Source organism: Phodopus roborovskii, unplaced genomic scaffold, assembly GCF_943737965.1.
Source record: "Phodopus roborovskii unplaced genomic scaffold, PHOROB, whole genome shotgun sequence".
In the NCBI taxonomy this organism is placed as follows: domain Eukaryota; kingdom Metazoa; phylum Chordata; class Mammalia; order Rodentia; family Cricetidae; genus Phodopus; species Phodopus roborovskii.
Window position 1 is genome coordinate 23,254,126 of NW_026126469.1, and position 15,025 is coordinate 23,269,150.

Consider the following 15,025-nt stretch of genomic DNA (forward strand, 5'->3'; position numbering starts at 1 on the left):
CATGGCAGGCAGCATAGCAGCAGGCATGCAGGCATGACCCTGAGATAGTAGCTGAGAGCTATCGTCTGATCTACAAGCATGAGGCACAGGGAAATAGAGAATGGGAATGATGTGGGCTTTTGAAAGCTCGCAGCCCACCACCAAGAACACCTCCTCCAATAAGGCCACACCTCCTAATTCTTCCCAAACAGTTCCAGCAACTAGCAACCAAGTGCTCACTCGAATACGTGAGCCTGTGGAACCATTCTCATTTAATCCACCTCAGTAAATTTTCTTTCATGTTCTTGACCATCTTCTTTAAGTGGCCATGTGTGTGGGCTTACAAATTAGCCTGAGGAAGACTTGGTACATTTTGAGAATATTGATACATCATGTATGTTGCAACTATTATTGTTTTTTTCCGGTTACCCCATAGGTTTTATTCTCTCATGTCAGTTATGTATAGCTCTTAATGGTTTCTGATTTTGGCATTGTATTTAAATGCCCTTTTAACTCAGGATTTCATATTACCCTGTTTTTCTACTTTATTTAATCTTTCTTTTCACCTATGTGACTATATTTTTCTATATGTGTTTGTTATTATGTATGTCAAAAGGTATTATATGATGTGTGTTAGATCATATACTAACACACAATTATAATAGCAGCAGCAACATCATTTGGACTGCTCTACTATAGTTTCATTGTATGTTTCAAACATGACCAATGAATAGCTGGACAATTCTGTGTTTTGAGAATTATCCTTATATTTTTATTATAAAAATTGACACGAATCTTCCCTATGAAACTCTATAAACTCAGTGCTACTTCTGAAGGGATATATAGTTCATCCACCCGAGTGGTTTTATACTGGGGCAGTGTAGTGAGACATTTACTTTGTCTGCACCTTTGGCACAGACCACACCCATTGGGGTGGCAGACCACGGCCATTGGGGGGTGGGGACATGGGCGCATGTTACCTGGGGGAACTAAGGCTGAGGAGGGGGCTCTGGGAGGTCTCTTGCTGGCAGCACAGGGACAGGAGAACATCCAGAGGCATCCTTGGGACCTGCTGGGGTTCATCTGTCTATGTTGTAAGTTATTTCTCCCTGAATAAACATCTATTCAGCCTATTTGTTTCTCCTGATCCTTATTAAACCTCAATAGGGCAGTTTTGGTGATGACCATGTGTGATGACTAACACAACTGTAAAGGTCATCAGAACAGGCACTCCCCCAGTGACTCAGCCATATGTCAAAAACACAGCTCTTTCTGAGTTTTACCCTCACAATGCTCTTAATTAAATATTTTTCTTCCTTGTGGCTGAGGATTCAACCCACAGCCTCACATGGCTGACGTGATGATTGTTACTGCTTCTGGGACACAGGTACCCTGGAACAACACTTGTCTACACATCTCCATACACAAATATCAGGGAAGAGGACCAGCAGGGTATGGGAGATTTAATTTCTTTAGACTTTTTACCAATACGTGCTACTTACTGTCTCTCTTTTTGACCACAGCCATTCTGCTAAATGTGAGTGCTGTTTCATTGCGACTCTAACTTACATTTCCCTAATTACCAATGATATCCAACTTTCTCTTTGTGAGGCTCCTGCATTGCCCACTGTGCTAAAGGGCAGGGAAATACAATCTATAAATAACAGAGGGGAGGGTTGGGGGTGTAGCTCATTTGGCATAGTGCTTGCTAGGCATGCATGAATCGCTGGGTTTGGTCTCCGGCATGGCAAAGAATTGGGTGTGGTCATACATTTATAATTCCAATATTTGGAAGGTAGGGATAGAAACATCAGAAGTTCAAGATCATCCTTAGTTACACAACCAATTTGAGGCTAGCTGGGGCCATGTGAGACTCTGCCTAGAAGAAAGAAATAGAAAGGGAGGGAAGTGGAGGAAGGAGGGTAGGAGGGGGTAATGCAGGGTAATAGTAGATTTGGTTTCTGCTACTGTGAGGAAATCAGTAAGTAGAGTGAGGGGAGGTCCATCAATATTATGTTCAGGTCCGATTGACAGTGCTCCTGTTGATAAGAACACTTCTAATTCTAGGTGTCTTTTCATATGTTTTCTTAACAACAGAAGGTCTGAAGATATAGCTTAGTGGGTAGAGTGCTTGATTAGCGTGCCTGAGGCCCTGGGCACCTCAGCAGCTCAGCATGGTGACACATCCCTATAAGCATCTGTACTTGGGAGGAAGAGGCAGGAAAAGCTGGAGCCCAAGGTCATTCTCACCTGTACAACAAGTTAGAGGCCAGTCTGGGCTACTTTGTTTCCATCTCAAAATAAAACAATACTTGAGACACAGCTCAAAACTCTGTGAATAATTATTCCACAACCATCCTTGAAAGCTTCCTTCAAGCCAAGAATGATGGTGCACACCGTTAATCCCAGCATTCCGGAGGCAGAGGCAGGTGAAGCTCTGTGAGTTTGAGGCCAGCCTGATTGATCTACAGAGTGAGTTTCAGGACAGCCAGGGCTACACAGAGATACCCTGTCCCAAAACATCAAATAAAATAAACCTTGTGTTTCAATCTCAGTTTACTCCCCACTGAGACTTTCGGCCCCCATATTTATTCTTCAAGGCTACTCTGTCCTCTTTGCACTTTAGTCAGTGAGCCAATTCTGCCCCCCCCCCCCAGCTAGTTGCACTCAGATTCTGCTTGGCCTGTGAGGGACCTCCTGTCACTTAGGAACTCCCACTGATAAATCTTCTGTACCAGATGCCTTTGTGTAGAGAGCCTGAGTCACGACATGTGAAGTGTTGTGCACATTTTCTTCTTTCTTAGGTAACTATGTGCAGAAACAATCACAGCCAGCTCATCTTCTCTGGTTCACTGCTTCACTATGGAAGGTCACAAATGATGGTTGTGACAGGCATCAAAGACAACCGAAGGGTGTGGCTGCTGCTGCCAGAGTGGTTGGATCTGGGGCGTTCTGCCTTTAGAAACTCAGTAAAACTGTCTAATACCAGGGCTAAACATCAAAAAACTAAATTCAATGCTTTAGAGTTGATTTTTAAAAATTCATTATTATTTATTACTGTGATGGTCTGTATGTGGCCTATGTATGATGCATGTGAATAGGGGGAGGTCATGGTGGGACATGTGCACCAAGTGATAGCGTGGAGGTCAGAGGACAACTCCACTCCCCCCCCCCCCACTGAGACAGTTCCTTCATTTAACTGTGGGATTCAGGGGTTGAACTCAGGTTGCCTGGCTTTTATGGAAGGCACTTTTATGCACTGACCCATCTGATCAGCCTCTTTTCATTTCCGTTTGTAGTTTAGATCATCTTGTTACACAGCCCAGACTGGTCTTAACTACAGATTGTCCTTCTCTAGCTTTTAAATGCTAGGATTAGACTTGTGTACCACTAGCCTGGTACAGATCCAACACTAACAAGGCATCGCGTTGTAGCCTGCATATTTCTATCACAACTAATAGGGATGGATTCTCAGTCTTTAGGTTATTTTGTTTGACCATCTAATCAGCTTACATCACTGTAGTTTATTCCATAGGTTGCTGTTTGTTGATCAGCTTTCATATCATATTCCAGGCTGACAATCAGCAGGAGGTATTATTTGCACAGAGAACATTTATTGAGTTTGAACATATGCACATTTCATGAACAATTTAAAGGAAAAGCTAACCAATCTTGAGACCACATAGGAATGTTTGGGGTATAATTATGAGACATAGGTGTCAGTGACAGGACAGCAGAGTTTGTGTGTGAATGCCAAACAAGTATAATTATGACAATGCACATCATTAGCTAACAAGATAAAGAGTCAAGTCTGCCTCATTATTCATACAGGAAAGTTTTAAAATATTTGACATACAAAAGCAGAATCAAACAATCATTTCAAGTATGATTTCTGGACAGATACTCTCATAGCAGATACACTGAGTTAAAGCGCTTTGCTGTTAAATACCAGCTGGACTGGTTGCACATTCCACACGATATAGATTTCTTTAGGGGATAAAGGTGATGAGGAAGTGACTTTTTTTTTTTTTTTTTTTTTTTTTTTGCCTCCCCTGCACAGATATATGTAGGCTAAAAACCAGGAGATTAATTCTCATTCACCAACGGCAGAAAAAAAGCAGGCAGTGATTAACATTACGTTGCTGTTAATATGAAACACCTGTAACACTAATAATCATTTGTTAAAAGAATAAAAATGTTTCCCACACATTTTCTGATTGGAATTTTGTGAGCAGCTTAGAGCCATGTGAGGTCCTCATGTTCTCTGAGAGGTTGAGAATAGTTTTTGTTTTTGTTTTTTGTTTTTTGTTTTTGTTTTTTTTCTGAGACAGGGTTTCTCTGTGTAGCTTTGTAGACCAGGAGACTGGCCTCAAACTCACAGAGATCAGCCTGCCCCTGTCTCCCAAGTACTGGGATTAAAGGCGTGTGTTACCACTGCCTGGCAAGGCTGAGAATAAGTCCCTTTTGAGACCTGACCTTACTCTAGTTCAGGCTTTGTGGGAGCAAGTACTGAACTGTCAACGCATGGGTAGCCATAATGTGTATATTTTGTGTGATTATCCAGAGAGATCTATGCTAGTTATGTGAAATTTACAAAGGTAGCTTATATATGCCTACTGAAAACACATTTTTCCAGTGAGCAGAGCACTGCGCTGAGGTGGATGACAGAACACAGCGCTGGTGAGAGGTTCGTCTTCAGAGGTTCCCCTGCTGATCTCTGTATCTGATCATCTCCTGTACCTGAGGAGAAGAAGAACTGAGACATTCTCCATTTGGAATCACTACATCTTGTGGATGTTAAATATGTAGAAATTTAAAACACAAAATCCTTGGGCTGAGTAGAAATAATTAGATTCCATAAATGAAGGATACATAGTGTCATCTCTATATAAAGAGTTACAAAGTAGAGATAAAGAGGCTGGAGAGATGGCATGTTGGTTAAAGGCACAAACTCTGGTGGCTCAGGACTGCCTGTAACTACAGCCCCAGGATCAGCAAAAACTGTGATTTTGCTATTATTATTAATCATAATGTAAGTGTCTGTGTTTTCCAATGGTCTTAGTCGACCCCTGTGAAAAGGTCGTTCGACCCCCAAAGGGGTCATGACCTCACAGGTCAAGAACCACTGGCCTAAGATAACAACAGTTACTAAACTGCTCCCTGAAGTATTAAAGTGCTGGATGGGTGGAAACAAGAGGATCCCTTTAGAAAGAAAGAAGTAGGTGATGATGCACACCTTTAATCCCAGTACTCAGGGAGGCAGAGGCAGTGGATCTCTGTGAGTTGGACGCCAGCCTGGTCTACAGAGTGATTGCCAGAGCAGCCAGAGATACACAGAGTACAGAAAGAAAGAAAGAAAGTAAGGAGAGAAGGAAGGAAGGAAGGAAGGAAGGAAGGAAGGAAGGAAGGAAAAAGCATGGCAGCTTTTTTATGTGAGTGCCAGGGACCAAACTCAGGTCCTCATGTCTACACAGCAAGTATTTTACTGAGTCCTCATGTAGTGTTTTTTTCTAATTCATTCCAGTGATAAAATTTCTACAGGGGCTGAGGAGATGGGTAAAAGCAAAAGTACTCACTGCACAAACATGAGGGTCTGAGTTAAAAATCCACATAAAAGCCCAGTGTGAGGCAGGGGCTTTTTAATCTTAGTGTTCCCATAGGGATAGGGAGATAGAGTGTTCCTACAGGAGGTCGAGAGAGTTCCCAGCAGACACTCACAGCCAGCTAGCCTGGCACAGTCCAGAAAAACAAAAAGAGACTCTGTTGTAAACAAAGTAGACATATGTGAGAAAGGTAAGAAACAAACAAACCCTGCTTTATTTTGCACACACAAACACACAGAATGTAGGAGACCATAGTCAAATGTGGGTGAACTTATAAGACAGTGGAAGTGTCAATCATAAAGAAAATACTGTTACATTTGTCATTAAACTTAAGAATTTCTGCTCATCAAAATATAAGAGGCAGAGGGTGAGACAGAGTGTGGAAGGATATACTAAAAAATTGATTAACTAAACACCCACAGCCAGGACATAGAGAAGCCTGCTTCTGAGGAGTAAGACATGAAGCAATACTATAGGAAAAATACATGCTTTCAAATGGCCAGTAAACAGATGGAAAAACATGAAGTACGTATCAGCTAGGAAAAGGCAAAAGGGCACTGTAAATTTTACTATGTGCTTACTTGAACAGCCAAGGCTAAATACAGTGGCAACAGGGACACTGGTAAACCTGTGGAGGAGCTGGGGTAGGGCGTAGGGGTGCAAACTGGTACTCTCACGTTGGAAAATGAAAGCAATCCATTTGAAGCTAAGCAAACACGTGTTCTACAATTCAGTGATTAAAGTATACAGCCAAGAGCAATGTACCACTGAACAACATGAATGGGAAGGCTCACAGCAAGATTTTTCGCAATAGCTCAAAATTGGAAATAATCTGCACACCCATAGAAAAGAGAATGGCTCAGCCATAGTATTCTACATGATGAAATAGCATGTTGTGTGGAAAAGGGATGAATAGCTACACACAACAGATGGATCCATCTCACAGACATAATTTTGGGGAAAAGAGGTAAGACAAAAACAGAACTGAGTGTAGATGGTGCAATTCAAAGACAGTTCAGAGAGCTCGCAGGTCTCAACAACAGTGTTTCATAATTCATGTTCAGCAGCAATTTAAGAAAAGTCAGCAAGTTACTATAAAGGTCTATACTATAAGCAATTCCTTTGTGGGAAGTCATGAGGAGAGAGGTTTCTGTGATGCTGGGATGTTCTTTTTCAGTTTGAGACAGGGTCTCACTATGTAGCCCCAGCTGGCATCGAACTCACAGAGAGAGATCTGTCTGCCTCCACTTCCTCAGCACTGTCATTCAGAATGTGAGCCACCATCCTGAACATTGTTCAGGACTTTAATAAGAATGACTTGGAGCTGTCCATGGTTTGCTTTGTTCATCTGCCTGTGTATGTGCTGTTTTCCGATTAGGAGAATAGAATGGATGTTCTCCCCCACTCCATACCTGGCTTAGCATGAAATCCAGGGGATCATCTGGCTTTTCGTAGACTAGGTTCTCAGTGATCTGCTGAGAGAAAGCATAACACACTACACTTGGCTCCTAGAGATCTGCAGTCAGCCCTCCGCTACCCGAGGACATATCGTAGTTAAAGACATTCTTCACATGTCCCCAAGTAACATCTTACTTTCTTTATTTGGAGGAAATCAGGCAAATTGAGATCAGATTCGGAGGGACAACAACTTTAATTTAAGAAGCAATGCATATTTTTGGTTGTTCCCAAGACCAATTAGGTGGTGGGAGAGAAGTAGTTTTTGAGAACTCTGATATTGCTAGATGATCAGTTAATAAAACGTTTGCTTAAAAACTAAAGAATGGCATTTTGAATAGAAAACACTGGGGATTTACATATAAATCTTCCAAAATGCCCGACTTTAAAATGTGAAAATTATGTTTAGTTTTAATATTGAATGAGGAAAGCTATCTCAGATTTATGACACCTGTTTCCATACTTTATGCTGTTGTTGAATAACTCAAAATGTTATCATATAGCAAGCACACATCTTCATTTGCAGGGAATAACAATCAGGTACATTCCAGGAATAATATAATCAAATATGCTCAATATACCTGTATCACTCAATCACATATTCAATACATACTTGGCATTTTTAATTTAGTTAATTGACTGATTTTATAGTTCTGGAGATCTTGTGCATGTGAAGCAAGTATTTTCTCACTAAACTACATCTCCAGCCCCTTCATATATATTGTTATTAACAACATGCATATTTGACAATTTATTTTCTTTAATATCATTGTGTTAATAAGCATTATTTTCTTTAATTTGAAAAATTAAAATGGTCAAAAATTTTAAGAAAATTAAATTTATTACATGTGTGTGCGTGTATGCGTGTGTGTGTGTGTGTGTGGTGCTTTGGTCCATGTAATAAACTTGTATTAGTGTGTATGTACATGTGTGCATGTGTGTGTAAACCTTGCACATGCAGAGAGCTTATATTCATGTATATGCATGTGTATGCATGTTAGCTTGTGTGTACTTTGATACATGCAGAGAGCTTGTATTAGTGTGTGTATACGTGTGCATTTGTGTGTGTGTGTAGCTTGGTCCATGCGGGGAGCTTGGAGGACAGCTCTATGAGTAAGTTCTCTCTTTCCATCTTTACATGGGTTTTGGGGATTGAACTCAGATCATTAGGCTTCGTAGATCAAAAGGCAAGGGCTTTAAATCCATTAAATTATCTTGCTAGCCCCCAAACTGCTTTCCTAAATACATTCCCTCCTTCTGTTTTCCAATTACTAGTTCTCCGATAAAAGGCTGAAACCTAGTCACTTGCACTGCATTGCAAAGCAGAGCTAATGAAATAGATATTTTTAAATCCCTATTTTATACGAAGAGTCCAAGAGTCATGGAAGCTAAGCAATATCCCCCAGCTCATGGAGATGGGACCAACTTAGAACCTGAGTGGTGGTGCTCATAGAGTGTGGTATTCCTTCCTCTATACCAGTGGCTCTCAGCCTTCCTAATGCAGTGACCGGTTAATACAGTTCCCCATGTTGAGCTGCCCCCTCATCACAAATCATTTTTGCTGCTACTTCATAAATGTAATTTTGCTACATGATAAATACCTGTGTTTTCTGTTGTTCTTAAGTGATCCCTGGGATAAGGCTATCTGACCCCCAAAGGTATCAGGACCCACAGGTTGAGAACCACTGCTCTATACCCTACTTCAAACTTTATTTTTTTGTTCATTAGAGACAAACTAGTCTACCTTTACACCTGTCTAAAACAGTCAGCCCAAACACACAGTGTTATATGTATGTTATATGTCCAATAATAGTAATGTGTAAAGAAATGTACCTGATGAACAAAAACAACCCACCAAATTACAGCTTCCACAATGTCTCGTAGTTCCATTCTGCTCAAGATACCTATTTAAAAGAAGCTCCTACTGAAACTCCTGGGATCCATGAGGTTTATGAATTCAGGAACTGGAAGAAATATATTAATTCTACTATTTCCTCTAAAGAATGTTGCATGTTTGAAGACTCAGGTCTAAAAATCCCTTCAATTTCATTTTTCACTGATTTTTTTCATAAACATATTTAAACTAAAACTTTAATTATTGGCCAAATTCTTCCCCAACTACCATTCCTTAAGTCTTTGATGGAGTTAAAGTCATGCTATCATTTGCTCAGTGTTTCTCTTAGACTCCTTTTGGTTAAAACACTAATTTCTGAACTAGACCGCGCTTCCCATCACCACCTTTACCAGCAATTTTCTTTTACCATGTTTAAAGTCTACAACCAGGAAGAGAGGTTAAGAACTGAAAGCTTTACCTGGCTGGGCATGGTGGTGCATGCCTTTGATCCCAGTATTCTGTGAGTTTGAGGCCAGCCTGGTCGACAGACTGAGTTCCTGGACAGCTAGAGCTGTTACAAAGAGACTTGTCTCAAAAAAACCAAACCCAAACCCAAACCCAAAGAATAAAGAGCTTTACCTGGAATATCTGAAGAATGTTGTGCTTTTCCATGTAGCGGAGTGCCACGTGATAAGGGTCTTCAAAAACGATGGGAGGAAACCGCCTCCTATAAGATTGATTGTGTCTCTGAGAACTCTTTCTTTGTTCAAATTCTGTAACAATATCCTGAAATTGAAATATTACCCCAAAATTTTACCATTTAAAAATAAATCTAAAAGTAATAGCACTTTTTTTATTATTTATTTATTTATTTATTTATTTTTGCTGTTGTTATCAGTGGGATCGAGGTTTGATGAAAGTAAAATGAAGAATTAAGATTTAACACCAAGTAAGATTAAGTAAGATACTGGCTATGATACTTTCATGTGTGTGTGTGTATGCATACATGTGTGTGACTTAAGGGTTCCTTACAGGAGCATGGGCAAAAGGTTATTGACAGAAGCATGGGTAACTTACCAGTGGTTATATCACAGAAGAAAATATATCTGCCCTAATAACCATAAACTACCTATGATCCTCAGAGCCAGTTCTCTGAGATACCCAACTCATCTATAAGCACTATAAAACACCTCAAAACTTAGTGTGAGGGCATTTCAGGTTTCTCTACTTTAAATATCTTCTCTCACACAGGGATTTCCAGTTAACTTCAAATCTCCTTGCTATGGTAGAAACCCAGTGTGGGAAATGATTTAGTACATTAAATGACTTAGCACAGAGTCAGTAGTGTAACCTAAGACCGTTGGTTTTCCAAATCCTGGTTCACTGACCCTTCCTGAGAGGCCTGAGGATAAATGGGAGGCAACATATCTTTTGCTTCACATTCTTCCTGAAACCTATGGATTGCATGTAAGACATTACATGGGCTTATAACTCATCTCTGATTTAGCGTGTTCTTGTTCCTAACCCCACAGGTCCTGTCATGACCTCCAACCTCCCAGGCAGGTATCAGATGTCCCTTTTACCTACAGTAGTGACTTCTGTGGTTTGAAATTTGTCTTGGCTGGAGGAATAGTACACTTTGGTTGTGATGGAGGGCAGTTTTTCGTATGAGAACTGAGAATCGCTGGTGAATTCAGCATCAGGCGGGTTGTAAGCTTGGATAGTGGTTGCACTTTCTGTTTCTCCGGCAGTTGAGACCTTGGATCTGAGGTCTGCTTGGCTATCTTCAAACGTGCAAGGCTGTATTTTGAAGTCAGCTTCTTTGACCTCTTTGTTGTCATCAATTTCAGATAATGATCGGTTCTTAGTCTGGGCAAGTGTTTTGTAGTATGAGCGGTAGTCAGCCTGTTTTTCTGTTTTATGGCTCACACTACCATAGTCCATTTCCTCATCCTCACTAAACATATGTTGATCAGTGTAATCTTCAGGCAGGAAATCAGCTTCATTGTAGACTAGGCGTTGACCCTTTCCATATTCAGCTTGGTCTGATGAGGTCTGGTCACTATGCTCCAAAGTTCCTTGGTCAGTCTGCTCAGAAGCTTTCTCACCAGAAAGCAAAGACACTCGGTCATCTAGCTTCTCAGAGGCTTTTCCCTCAAGTAGGCTTGGCAATTGCTGATTAGGTGACTCCAAAGTTTTTCTCTCAGTATGATCAGATGACCTTCGGTCAACAAGCTGAGATGCTCTGTACTCAGACGGCTGAGAAGCCTCTTCAGAAGTTCTTTGGTCAGTCTCTTGAGACCCTTCATTAGCAGCTTGGTTGGATGCCTTGTCACTGGTTTGCTCAGATGATCCAACCCCATGGTGTTCAGAACCTTTGTGAGGAGCTTGGCCTTCTCCTCCTTCTATGTAGTTCTTCTGGTTATTTGGGGATTGGTCTGTGTCTTCATGGTTCTGGGATCCATTTGGAGCCTCTTGTGGAGGCTCATCCATTTTCTGCTGCACCTCTGACTGGCCTCAGTTGCCAGGCACCATGGGTGGGGTCTGGGCCGGGTTGTCTAGGCAACCTTCCTTGAGCTTGTGATTCTGTTGGGCTTTGTTCTGCCTCTGCTGAGGCGGCTCAGAGTAGGTGGGTGGCTATCTGGCTGATGACTGGACAACCATCACTTTCAAAAGGAAGACTGCCCATGGGCTACTGCAGGGAGAACAAGAGCTGAGACACTGTCTCCTGAGAAGAGGTGAAGCACATAGACAAGCAACATGGAATCTCCATCATTGCCTAGTGTAGTTGGTTTATTTTTCACTCTTATTCTTTTGCCTCTTTACTCTTTGGGGACCTGCCACCCAGCTCCTGAATAAATCTCATGGAATTTTATTCTTACTTACGAATGCCTGGTTTTAGCTTGGCTTGTTGCTATCTAGCTTTTCTTAACTTATTCTATCTACCTTTGGCCTCTGGGATTTTTCTTTTTCTTCTGTATGTCATACTTTCACTCTTCCTCTATGGCTGGCTGTGTGGCCCCACTGGTAGCTGGCCCCTAGCATCTTCCTCCCCTCCTTTTCTCACTCTTCAATCCTGTTCTTCCCTGATTTCTCTCTACATGCCAGTCCTGCCCATTCTTTCTCCTGCCTACCTATTGGCTGTTTAGCTCTTTATTAGACCAACCAGCTGTTTTAGACAGGCAAAATAACACAGATTTGCAGAGTTAAACAAATCCAACAGAAAAGAATGCAGCACATCTTTGCATTAAACAAATATTCCACACCATAAAATATATAACACATTTTTAATATTCAATAGCAGACTAGCAATGAGGCCTCATGATTTTTACTGGTGCCTAGAGCTATTTGTCTTCTTGTATTCTGTTTTCTTTTGTTTTCTAGGCAGGTTCAGGCAGTGTGGGGACTAGTTACCACTTTCAGGTTCCACTTATAACCAATCCATCCCCCCGAAGAATATGTGGGTCCCGCATCTGAGAGGGTAGACTATTGTCATTAAAGTGAATCCATACCGCTTTGGGGTCTGACTTAGCTTTGTCACAGCCATGCTGTTTAGCATGTGAGTCATAATCATCTATGGCTGGAATGCTGATGGGAAGAATGGGTTCTCAAGGTAAACTGCCAAGTAGTCTTAGGACAAAATCTGTGTTAGGGTGAGAAGGCCAAACCAGAGTTTCAGAAAGGAAGAAAACAAAGTGTGGACATATGCCACAGAGAATTCACACTTGGCAGTGGTGGCCAGTGGCAACCAGGTTTTAAGATTTGCATCCCTACTCTGAAATAAACCTTAAATAATGCATATGTGAGGTCAGACAATCTACTATCATAAGTTTAATTGCATTAAACAATTAGAGATTTAAAATTTAAAAGCCAATAGTTTGGGTCAATCTGTGGAAGGAGTGGGAACTCGACTCCAAATTCAGGAACAGAGAGGGAAGGAATTCCAGAGACACTGAGATAAAACCATTTATGAACAAGTATCTAAAACAAAATAGCAGCACAAAAACTGTTTGCTGAATAAAAATTTATAAATGAACTGCCATATTTAAGACCATATGGAAGAAATGGACACCATGTTAGCATAAGGTAATTGATATACTTCCTTATAGCTTGCAATTTCAAAAAAAATCAGTCTGTATATCTGCTTTTCCATTTAAATACAACCATCATATATATTTGAGATAGATAGGCATTCTTCAAACCTTTCAAAGACCTACAGAATATGACATTTAAAATGGTTTAGGGTTTTTCTTGACAATGAGACATAATTGTTCCTGGCAACACCACCTGGGTCAGAAAGGAAGATGGACATTGAAGAAACTCGTTATAGAGTTTGCTTTCAATATGGCAAGACTAGCCAATTGGACAAGATACTGCTCTTGTCTGGACTGTTTGACTTTATGCTGTATAAACTGGACATGCAGGACCCACAGAAAAGTGACTGCTGATTCAAGATGGACATTGCTACAGAGTTCCTGCTTCATGGAAGAGTCTGCCAGACAGTCTGCAGGACAAAGAGAAAAGTGACTGACAAACTGCCAATACAAGAAGACAGTTTTAAGTTTCCTGCTTTACTGAAGAGTTCGCCAGACATACTATGGCCTATAGGCTGAAGATGGAAGATTACAGAAGAACTTCGGTTGACTAACCAGGCAATGAGTTGTCTCTGTCATTTCTAGAGTTTATATACTATCCTTCTGTGGTCTTTGATGGAGTTGGAGACAGATAGTTAAGGTTATAGTTTTCCTTAGTTAAGCTTAAAGATAAGTTACATGTAGGACTTTAGATTCACAAATATAGGATAGATGATAGAATGGCTTCTTTTAGTCTTGCTAAATGTTAATGGACTAAATATTGTTAACTGTGATTCTTCTTTGATAACTGTTGTGTTATATATTTTGCTATTTTAAGGTTAAAAGCCTTCTTTTTATTTAGACAGAAAAGAGGAGATGGTAGGAGATGTCATTCTGTATATGTTTCTCATACTGGTTAATGAATAAAGCACTGTTGGCCAATAAGAAAGGAAGATAGGAGGGACTAGGAGACAAGGAGGAGAAAGGAAGTAGTAAGGAGGAGTCAAGATGGAGAATCTGGAGAAAGCAGTATGCCGGCCGGCTCCCCGGTAAGAGAAATACATAGATCAGCAGAAATGGGTTAATAATTAAGACAGAGCTAGCCAATAAGAAACTAGTAATGGGCCAACAGATTATATATATATATAAAAAAATACAACCATCATAGAAAAAGAACCAGTATTCAATGTTCAAGATACAACCTTTATCTATCTAAAGTCATATATATAGGTGTGTATATACATTGCCAAATGATTTACTTAGAACTTTCTCCTATACCTGTCATATCTATAGGTGTGTATGCGCATTACCAAATGATGATTGATTTAGAGCTTTGCTCTTGTAGTAGAGATATCTGTAGTCACACACTTTGTTCCACTGTTGCTCCTACTGCAACCCCACAGCTTTCTGGTGTTTTGTGTTTTGTTTTACCCATTTCAAAGTGTTTTCTCACATTGTCTTAGGGATGACGTGATCTTTACTAATGTACAGAGGCTTGCTGTCAGTCCTAATATACCACTATCAAAGGACATAACCCCTGTGTCCAAATATACCCCTGTGTACGGACGTGGCCCCTGAGAAGATTGTGTATTTCCTGTGGTTTGACAGAGTGGCTTTGCTGTGTTAGCTATCTCTTTTGTTATATTGTTTATGTTCTGGAGTTGCTCATTGACTAGTTTAAGTATTGAAAGTGAGATATTGAATTTCCCAACTACTTTAGCAAAATTACCTTTCCCTCTTCAAATCTGTTAAAATTATTTTATGTTTTGAAGTCAGCAAAACTCCATAAATAATGTGTTTATAATTCCTCTACCTTTGTGTTGAGTTGATCATTTTGTCAGTATGTAAAATACTTGTCTATTTTAACAGTTTATGACCCAATGTTAACTTTATTTTGTCTGATAATTAACATAGCAAGCAAGCTCCCTTTAGTTACTATGTATGTGGTGTGTTTTTCACTTTCAACATATTTTCAATATTAGAACCAAGAAGATTCTCTGATAGGCAGAACACAATTAGATCATTTTTTCTAAAGTCCATTATGACAAACTATTTCTTTTATTTGAAAAGTTTAGTTCATT

At 40.3% G+C, this 15,025-nt stretch overlaps 1 protein-coding gene across 1 annotated transcript; it reads right to left on the reverse strand.

The window, feature by feature from the left end:
- Positions 1–4,674: 4,674 nt before the first annotated feature.
- Tex55 (testis expressed 55) lies at positions 4,675–11,386 on the reverse strand. The gene is made up of 4 exons (XM_051191621.1): positions 10,459–11,386; positions 9,511–9,657; positions 6,995–7,057; positions 4,675–4,719 (listed from the first exon to the last, which is right to left on the reverse strand). Exons 1-4 carry the CDS (start codon positions 11,362–11,364, stop codon positions 4,675–4,677), a joined length of 1,161 nt encoding a protein of 386 aa, XP_051047578.1. The 5' UTR covers positions 11,365–11,386.
- Positions 11,387–15,025: the final 3,639 nt, after the last annotated feature.

Excerpts from the sequence above, each read along its gene's own strand:
- Tex55 (XM_051191621.1), bottom strand. The coding sequence starts at position 11,364 with ATGGATGAGCCTCCACAAGAGGCTCCAAATGGATCCCAGAACCATGAA. Across the intron at positions 9,658-10,458 it reads AAACCACAGAAGTCACTACT|GATATTGTTACAGAATTTGA; the intron begins GTAGGTAAAAGG and ends TTTCAATTTCAG. Across the intron at positions 4,720-6,994 it reads TGGATTTCATGCTAAGCCAG|GTACAGGAGATGATCAGATA; the intron begins GTATGGAGTGGG and ends TCTTCTCCTCAG.